This window comes from Chinchilla lanigera, unplaced genomic scaffold (assembly GCF_000276665.1).
Source record: "Chinchilla lanigera isolate Chin_1 unplaced genomic scaffold, ChiLan1.0 scaffold00018, whole genome shotgun sequence".
NCBI classification, from domain to species: domain Eukaryota; kingdom Metazoa; phylum Chordata; class Mammalia; order Rodentia; family Chinchillidae; genus Chinchilla; species Chinchilla lanigera.
The window spans coordinates 7,583,846-7,592,747 of record NW_004955419.1 but is presented as its reverse complement, the minus strand read 5'-3'; the positions used below and the strand labels follow the sequence as shown (position 1 = coordinate 7,592,747).

Genomic DNA, 8,902 nt, shown 5'->3' with positions numbered 1-8,902 from the left:
ATATATATATATATATATGATCAGAGATTTATGTATAGGGAGGTTCATTATAGTTTATGCGTCCAACAAACTGGGAAAGCATGGGGAATGATGGTACACCCACATGTAGGCTTACTAGCAGCTACTCAAAGTCAAGTGCTCCAAAAACACTGAATGAGACAGGGAAAGTTCTAACACTTGTCAGTTCAAATATATGAATCTGTGTACTTCTGAGTAGGTTTGGTAAAGTTTATGAATGTCCTAAACGTATATATATCAAAATTTTAAGTGCTGACCTCTAAGAGATATTTTAATACATTGTATTTTTAAACTTTTATACAATTTCTAGCTTTCATATAATAAAGATTTTACCCAAAAAAGAACAAGGCCTTATTAGTATTTATTAACTTAACAAATACTTACCAAGCACCTACTCTTGGCACCTAGGCTAGGTAGTAGCTAAACAATATTGAGCAGAATAGACACTACCCCTGCTTTACTGAAGCTTATCCGATGGAATATGAAATGCAAAATTGCTTTTTATAATATAGTAAAACAAAACAAAAAGTTAAAACATGTATTGGAGTGTAGGGGTCTCAAGTATCCTCAGTAAAAAGACCTGAGAAGACGGACTACAACCTGTGACTCATGGAAGTCAGAGGTCCGGTCCAGTCTGGCTTGGCAGTGGATGTGACCCAAGCCTCGGAGGAAGTGAACAAAACGTACATGAAGTGCATGGGTCCTCAGTAAAAGGAAACCTAGAGGAGGAAGATTCCAGTGGGACGGGCAGGGAAAGGGGGAGGTAAAACAGTCTGAAGGAGATCACAAGCCAGGGGGCACAGGCAGCAGGCAGACCGGACACGGATAGCAAGTGCGCTCAGCAGCACACAGCCCGGCCTGTTCATAGCAGGACACATAGGGGACAGGAGAGATGACAGAGGAGGCAAGCAGAAGCCAGACCAGAAACCCGAGTCCCTTGGAATCACTGCCCAGGGAGAAGTGGCGGCTTCTGCACAGGTGAGGCAGGTGCTCAGCACTGACCTGTGAGCTGGAAGCAGTGTCACAACATACAGAGAGAGCCTCGGAGGACAGAGAACCGAGTTCGAATGTGACTGCTCCAAGTCATTTCTCAGCATCTCTAAGTGAGAACACATCACCCAGTTCATCGGCTTGTTCTGAGCAAGAAGTAAAATTATCATACGAAAAGCTCCTCTGTTAAAAGAGATGGAGCTACCACTGATCTTGAAGTGACGTAGGATATTTCTCACGAGCAAGCTCATCCCAAGGCAGTTGTGGAAATTATAGTACAATACGGGTGGATGTGTACAATATGGATAGATGTGGTACAGTATGGTGTGGTGAGGCGTGGTGTGGTGTGGTAAGTGTGGTTAATATGGTATGGTGTGGTATGGTACGCGTGAGGTGATGCAGCGTGGTGCAGTATAGGTGATGTGGTATGGTATGTCACAGTGTGGTGTGATCCGCTTCATGAAAATCAGGGCCTCCAACTTTTTCATAGTAGCCACAGTGCACGAGCACACAGCCCGGCTGGGCAGTGGATAGGTGGACTGGACAGATGAATGGCCAGACACACAGAAGGACAAATGCACAGAAGGTCAGATGAGAGACCAGAGAGACAGAGGCACCCATAGGAGCAGTACTGTAGATCCCTGTGGAGTGGCCACAGTAACATGGTACAAACTGCACCATACAGTTCTCCCACAACCAACAACAAACATTTCCCCATACTGGAACTGACCTCTGAGCTATTCTGGACCACATTTCTGGCCCCTGTTTTGAAGCTTTATTCAGGACAAATGTACAATTTGTCTCTCAGCCAGGCCCTCCCACTTACTGCCCCTGTAAAGCATCTATCTCCCAGGCTTTTGTGGTCAAGTTACCTTTGTCCCCAGCTCTTGACTTGGGCTGGGAGCCTCATGGGTTTGAGGGTCCATCTCAGCAAGGAGCCTCTGGACCTGGCAGATCTGCTTCCACAGGGCATCATAGTCCGTAAACAGGCCTAGGACATGGTGGCCACTCTTGCTGGCCCATAGGCGGTGTCCAGTGACCAAGTGGGACATGCACGAGGTAGTGGTTGCCAAGCTGTTACTATCACAGGAAAGGGAGTCCACATCATTTTCAGAGAATGGAGGAAATTCTGAAACTGCAAAACAAGAGGTGAAACATCAGATCAATTTAGAAGCAGCACCCTGTGTTCACAGAGCTTACAATGCTGAAGCCAGCAGAGGGTCAAGGGAGGCCCTGGTGCCTATGTGCTACCCAGCACAAGCCCAGAGGGGAACAGCCTAGCTCCTGGGCCTCAGTCTACACCACTCCATACCAGGCACATTATTCATCTTGTAGGAGAGCAGAGGCTCAAGTCAATTCACCCAAGGCTTATTGACCACCCACTCTGCAGAAGACCCCAGATGCATGAGATGCACCAAGCAGGTCCACAGTGCAGCAGCTCAGGGTCCAATTGGAACACTGACGCTGAGGGAGCCACAGCATAGTGGTGATGAGAGATCCCAGAGAGAAATGGTCCCCCGAGCAGGGAGGGAAAGGCTGGGAAGGCTTCCCAGAAGCATCATCAACTGGGTTGGACTGAATAGAGAGCCAGAATTATCCTAGGCAGAGGTAAAAGCCTGTTGTCATTTGCCTTCCACCCCTAGAAGTTTGGATAACTAATTCTGACTGGGGACAGCAAGAAAGTCTTTTCACAGAGAAGCCTGCATTCAGGATGAGTCGAGTAGCAGGGTTACCACCGGCTGAGAGCAGGACTGAAAGTCACAGCAAAGGCAAAGTGCAGCCTGTCTGCAGGATGGTGACCCATCTGTGTCTACCCCAGGGAGGAGAAGGCTGGGAAGGTCCCCTTGGGCTGAATCCTTGAAAGCCACATGAAGGTGGCCACACTTGAAGGCAACAGAAACCCAATGAAGTTGCCAAGGTTGGTCACACCTAGAGAAGGACTAGCTGCCTTGGAAGAGGAGACCATCTGCCAGAGATGCTGAGACTCTGAATCCAAAATCCCTGCCAAATACTTAGGTGGGACCAGGAAACCCCTTTGCTTCCATTTAAACAGTTCTACTGCCATAACTAATACCACCACAGTGACCCAGGCTTCAGCTCTGTACCTGAATTTGGTGTTACTGGCTGGGTAGAATCAAACAGATCAAACGAATTATCATTTGCCATGGAATATTTGTCACCATCTACAAAATGCAAAGCAAGAGAAGGAAACAAACTGTTAGTTTCACTATCATTATACAGAAAAAGCAGAATGAGGCTATGGTAAAGAATCTCACAAACACATACATTCATTTATTCAGACACACAGGCACTGATTCAAATCTTCCCTGGGCATCAGTCCTGCCCGGTGCTGTGCAATACACCAGAGGTAGAATAACCAGGCCCAGTGTCTTCCCTGGAAGAACTCTCCACCCGACAGGTAAACAGAGGGAAGTGCAGAAGCTGTAGGCTCTTGGCCTCATCAGGTGAGAGAGGTGCTGGCTCCAATGCAGCTTCCTGAAGGCTAACACCTACAGTACCGTCTGTGATGACCCAAGGGAAGGGGGGCAAGAAATGCGAGGCAGAGAGAGGACCAGGTGCAAGGGCACAGAGGTGTGGATCATCACTCAGGGAGAAAGCAGCTCCTCTGGCCAAAGCCCAGGTACCAGGGAAAGACACAGAAGGGTGCAAGATCAGATCACAAGGACTGTGGGACCCACTCAGAGGTGTTGTGTTTACTGAGATCTGTGTCTGGACCAGAAGAACGCATGTGGGGACTGCTGTAGTAACCTGAGCAAGAGAGGAAACTGACCCACAGCAGGACCTGGGGGACGCAGGTGAAACACTATAAGGGGATAAAATCAACTAGGCACTGTCTAGCTGGCCTGTGCAACGCTCTAAACCTTGTCAAGCGCATTCACATCTGAAAAGCTACTGCATTCTCAATAATGCAGTGGGCAAAATGACACCGTAATTCAGATTTCAGGGAGGGAGCCCAAGAGGCAGGGACAGGAAGCAGTCTACCCAGCCTAACTGAGCACATCTGTGGCACAGCAAGAATAGTGTCCAGGTCTTAAGATGCTCTACCCAAGCTTCCATCCACACCCCTCTCAGGAACAGGCTGACAGTACTCAGTGTCTGCCAAGGGGGTGCTGCGTCTCCTGGGGCCAAGGAGCCAAGAGGTTGGCACCCTGGAGCCACCTTCTGAGACGAATCACTTTCAACCAAAGAGAGAAGCCTTTAAAATATAACTGTAAACAGCTGCACTTAAGTACGGCCCTAAAACGTCCCTCACAAAGAAAGACATGCTGTTGTCCATCATGTACGACTGAGCTAGACACAAGGTGCAGAACAGGCCCTCTGCTGTGGGCTCTGAGCACACACCGGGATGCCCATAGCCAGCACACTGCGGCTGCCTCTGGGTAAGTTCTGGAAGCAGGAAAAGGCAACTCGATGGCTCCTCATTGCAGCTAGCCCAACTTTCCCTCTAGGTACGTGAGCAAGGCATGGTTCTCCCTGCTTCTATCTCCACTAGCCGCCCCCAACATCTGATAGCACATTCTCCTCTAAGCCCTAAAAAGGGCTGGGGGTGACCTGTATTTTAAGGCATAAGCTGATGAAGTCATGGAAAAGATGCCCCTTCTGAACACTGCTGATGTAGCGACTGTTTAGAAGGCAGGTTTTATCCTAACAACACTGCTTACCAGAAAAAAGCACATTAACATCGATGTTCATTAAAAGCCCAAATCAGAGATCACTTTACCAATCAACAGGGTAGCCATTTGGTAACTGGCAATAAACTGCAAACAATCATTAGGAAGCCCATGTAAAAGCAGAGAGAATGTCCATGGCATGATAAATTGGGTAAAACCAAACAAAGGACACAGAACGGCCCCACAACCAGGCTGGCCAATATAAACTCAAGCTGTTTTTAATTAATGAAAGAAGAGACATACACAAAGGTAAAAAATATATGATCATTGTATAGAATAATGAAGGTTTTTTTCCCTTTACTGTTTTTTTACATAGCTGCATCATCTTTTGTTGATAAAAATTTTAAAATCTTCATCAAAGAGAAATCAAGGAACCAAGCACTGCAAGTTGCAAAGCAGACTGACTGGGTGCTGCTTAAGAGATTTGTGTTTTTAAATTAAAAGCAGTAGGGGCTGGGGATGTAACTCAGCAGTAGAGTGCTTGTCTAGCATGTGCAAGTCCCTGGGTTTGATCCCTGGTGCTGCAAATTAATTAATCAGAGACAACAGACTTAATCCCCAATCCAAGTAAAGGAAAGTACAAATTTTGTACAGCACTGTTTATCAAGCATTTTGCCGCCCTCTTTCCCGCAGCATACGCATACCCTCCACACTGTGGGCATGAGGATGACAATCCCTAAGACACTGAGGCTTCAGAGGTCAGGCAGGGATCAGAAAGAGGGCTGGATTAGGAGCTGAAATGGTGCCTAGCTCTAGCTCTGTCACCTGCCTGCAGTGTCACTTTGGGGGAGCCCCATCCATCCATTCGCTAAGATTTGATTCCTTCATCCACAGAGCAAAGAGAATGGTCTGGCCAACTGCGCTGAGCCTGACCATTTGATGGTTTCTTCTAGGCCCTATCGGGTGAATGGCAGATGTGTGTCATCCTCCTTCTGCTCCCTCCACAGCCTCCTCAGGGTTAGAAAAGCCTGCAAGCAAAGGCAAAACAGACCCACTGTTCCCACAGAGTAGCTTTCTAGATCCTGCATGATGCTAAAAGCCAGAGTAAGAGGCGCAGGTTCTATTTTAAAAGCAATAAGGACACTGAAAAGGCTTTTGAGCCTCCGAATGACAGTGATGTGGGCAGGACTAAATGAATGAAGGTAAGCAAGACCAGAGGCAACAAGGGAGGCTGGAAGTCCAAATTCTACACCTAGAAAACCAACCTCCCCAGACAGATTATGCCAGTCTGACAACTCATTAGTGGTCAGGCGCCCTGTCTCCTGTGGTGCAGCATGTCTGCTGTCAATGAAAAGACACCTCCAAGGGACAGAAGCATCATTTAGAAGCTTGCACATCACACACACATGCACAGAGCTGAATTTTCAGAAAGTGTGGAGAGGCAGAAGACATACCGTATTTGTCTAGACGAAGGGACTGCTCGGGGACGGACAGGGTTTGGGCAGACAGAGCGAGGGCTCCTTCCTGGGCCTTCTTGGCCCCCTGTGCCAGCTGCTCCTCCAGCTTGCTCCGCAGGGTGTTGTTGGTCTCGATACTCCTTTCCAGCTGTGCCCGCAAAGCCTGGATCTCTGTCAGGAGGCCGTGCAGGTCACTGCCAGGATCCTGCCCCTTCCAGCCTGCTCCCAATGCCTCTGCTCTGGCCTCTGTGGATGTACGCAAAGGGAGGCTGTGGCATCTTCCACAGGCAATGGGACAGCCATCAAAGGAACTCAATGGTGTTTTTAAACCACCATTGCCACCCACCTCCTCTTTCCTAAGAACTAGGTACAATTTAAAATAACAACTCGACTTTAAAAACAAAAATATTGGCTGACTTAATTGCTGCTATTCCACAGGCTAAATAAGAGCTGGAAATTAATTTTCACTTCTGGCCATAAAAGCCTAGCAAATTGCACACCAAACCCTGAAATTATGTCTAGTAGTAATAAAATCTATTTGGGCTGGAATTATAGAATGAAAGGGGATGATTTTAAGAGCCACAGTATATTAAAAAGGCACAACAGCAAGAATAAGAGAAGCAACTTGAGGAGAAATGAAAGCTGTGACATGACCCCTTTCTAGATAAACTTTCAATAGAGAGAAACCATCTGGAAAATTAGTTTAAAAAAAAAAATAAAACCTCACTACACCTCAAAATTGATTCGGAAACATTAGACCTTAGAGTTGAGCCACTGCGATCTGGCATCTCTCTGAAAACATAGAGGACCAGGGCCAACCACCATCCCAGAGCAATGTCCAGTACAGGGGAGGTGCTCCATAAATATTCGCTGGATGAGTGGGCAAAGAGAAATATATACTATCAGGAAAATTATGATGAACGTTATCTCTTGAATGCCAACTATATGCCAGGTACTGGCATAGGATACTAATAAATGACCTCATTCAACTTTTACAGCAACTCCACATGGTGGATGTTAACAGACATGTTTATAGAGGCAGGAACAGGCCCAAAGGTGAAGCAATGTGCTAAAGCCTGCACAGCCAGGACCCACAGAGTGAGACCACAGACCATAGCTGTCCTGCCCCGAGCCTCGTCCTCTAGCATTTCCCACTGCTGCTTAGGAGGAGTGAGCCAAGGGTTGGGGTAGAGAGCAGCTCAGTGGCAGAGTACTTGCCAAGCACATGCAGGGAACTGGGTTTGACCCCTAGCACACCAAAAAAAGAGAGTGGGCCAAAGAGCTAGCTTTAAGACATACCTCATCAACCCCAAGGGTAGTGTGGGGTTTGCTGACAGCCCTTCAGGAAAGAGGATGGAGGCCCTGCCCTCTCACTCCTGCCTCCAGCACTCCGGGAAAGCTCACAGCCCCAGACATGAGGACTTCACATAAAGCACCCGGTACCTTGTTGTCGCCGGGTGTGCTCCGCATCCAGCTTCTCATACACCTTCAGCTCGACTCGGAGGGACTGCAGCAGCTTGTCATTCTGTGATAGCAGCTGCTGTTTCAACTTCACCTCCTCCTGCACCCTGAAATGGCCCCAGGTGCGAGAGGAGCAGTTAATTCTACCTCAGGGCAACTCACTCAGACCCCACAGGGCAGGCCTGAGCCACCTCGGCCAGAAGTGTGGACAGAACGGGACTAGCAGAGTGAAAAACTCCACACAGCCACTATTTCCCAAGTGCCCTCATGCCTGGCCCTCTCATGTTATCTTCCACAGACACCTAAAAGGTAGGTACTCCCTGACCCTCCACTCAGAGACATGGGGAGCAAAGCTCCAAAGTTCCATCCCTTACCCAGGAGCACCTGGCTCTGGAGAAGAACCCAGACCTAAGCCCAGCACAGTCTGCAAACACAGTGGCCTTGCTGTGTCACTGCACACCCGGGGCAGCGAGAGTGAGGACAGTCTCTCTGAAGGAGCGCGGCACTCGTGAGGGCTACAGCACTCCCCACCAGCACCCCTAGGAAAGACACATAAAGCCGCACCCCACCCTCTCCTCTCTTTAGATGATCTTCCCCCGCCTCCTTTCTGCCTACCACACATAAGGCATGAGTGTTTCTGCCTTCTCTTGGCACTAGGGCAGAGCTACAGTGTTTCCTGGACTTGGCGGCAGGCAACAGGGGCAAGCAGGTCGGGCCCCACCTGCTCAGCTCCTGGCGGCCGCTGTGGACCTCCTGGAGCAGCTGCTGGTTGTGTCTCTGCCTCTCACTGACTTCCTTCTGCAGCCTCTCATTCTCCCCCTTCACACTGGCATACTCTTGCTGAAGGTGCTCCAGACTCGCAGCCTTCCTGGAGATGGACTCTCGCAATTTTTCATTCTCTTTCTGTTTATCTACAAACACCAAAAAGCACCAGTGAGAAGGCACTCCATTTGTTTTTTCCAACCTTATTACACAGATACAGCACTTCAGCTCAAGCACTCCAAGAATACAAAAAAGAATGAGATTTAATCTGGCATTTATGGTTTTGGCATTCCAATTATCTTATGCGTTTGGGGCAGATAAATCTGTCAACATCAAAGCTGTAGATTAAACGCCACTGGGATAAAACAGGCCTGTTTAAGTTTCTATTAAATAATTGGGCCTTGCAAACCTGGTTAGTTTTGGCTTCGCAGAGCAAAGAGTGGGCAGAAACTCCTGGCGGAGGCAGGAGACAGGGCCCAGACTCTGGCAGTGCAGGGGGAGAGACCACAAGCCGCCAAGTCTCCAGCCAGGTCAGGGCTGAGCAGAAGGTGCCTGAGGACATCATCTCTCAGGGCAGTAAAA

At 48.5% G+C, this 8,902-nt stretch overlaps 1 protein-coding gene across 10 annotated transcripts in view; it reads right to left on the bottom strand.

Annotated features, from left to right (window-relative positions):
- Window positions 1-8,902, bottom strand: part of Cdk5rap2 (CDK5 regulatory subunit associated protein 2) — a 194,707-nt gene that overhangs the window by 14,136 nt on the left and 171,669 nt on the right. For all 10 annotated transcript variants that reach the window (XM_013513198.1, XM_013513196.1, XM_013513197.1 and 7 more), the window contains 5 exons: window positions 8,280-8,469; window positions 7,541-7,665; window positions 6,095-6,343; window positions 3,114-3,191; window positions 1,881-2,143 (listed from right to left, as the gene is read on the bottom strand). In XM_013513198.1, coding sequence (XP_013368652.1) covers window positions 1,881-2,143; window positions 3,114-3,191; window positions 6,095-6,343; window positions 7,541-7,665; window positions 8,280-8,469 — 905 coding nt within the window. The remainder of the gene's footprint in view (window positions 1-1,880; window positions 2,144-3,113; window positions 3,192-6,094; window positions 6,344-7,540; window positions 7,666-8,279; window positions 8,470-8,902) is intronic.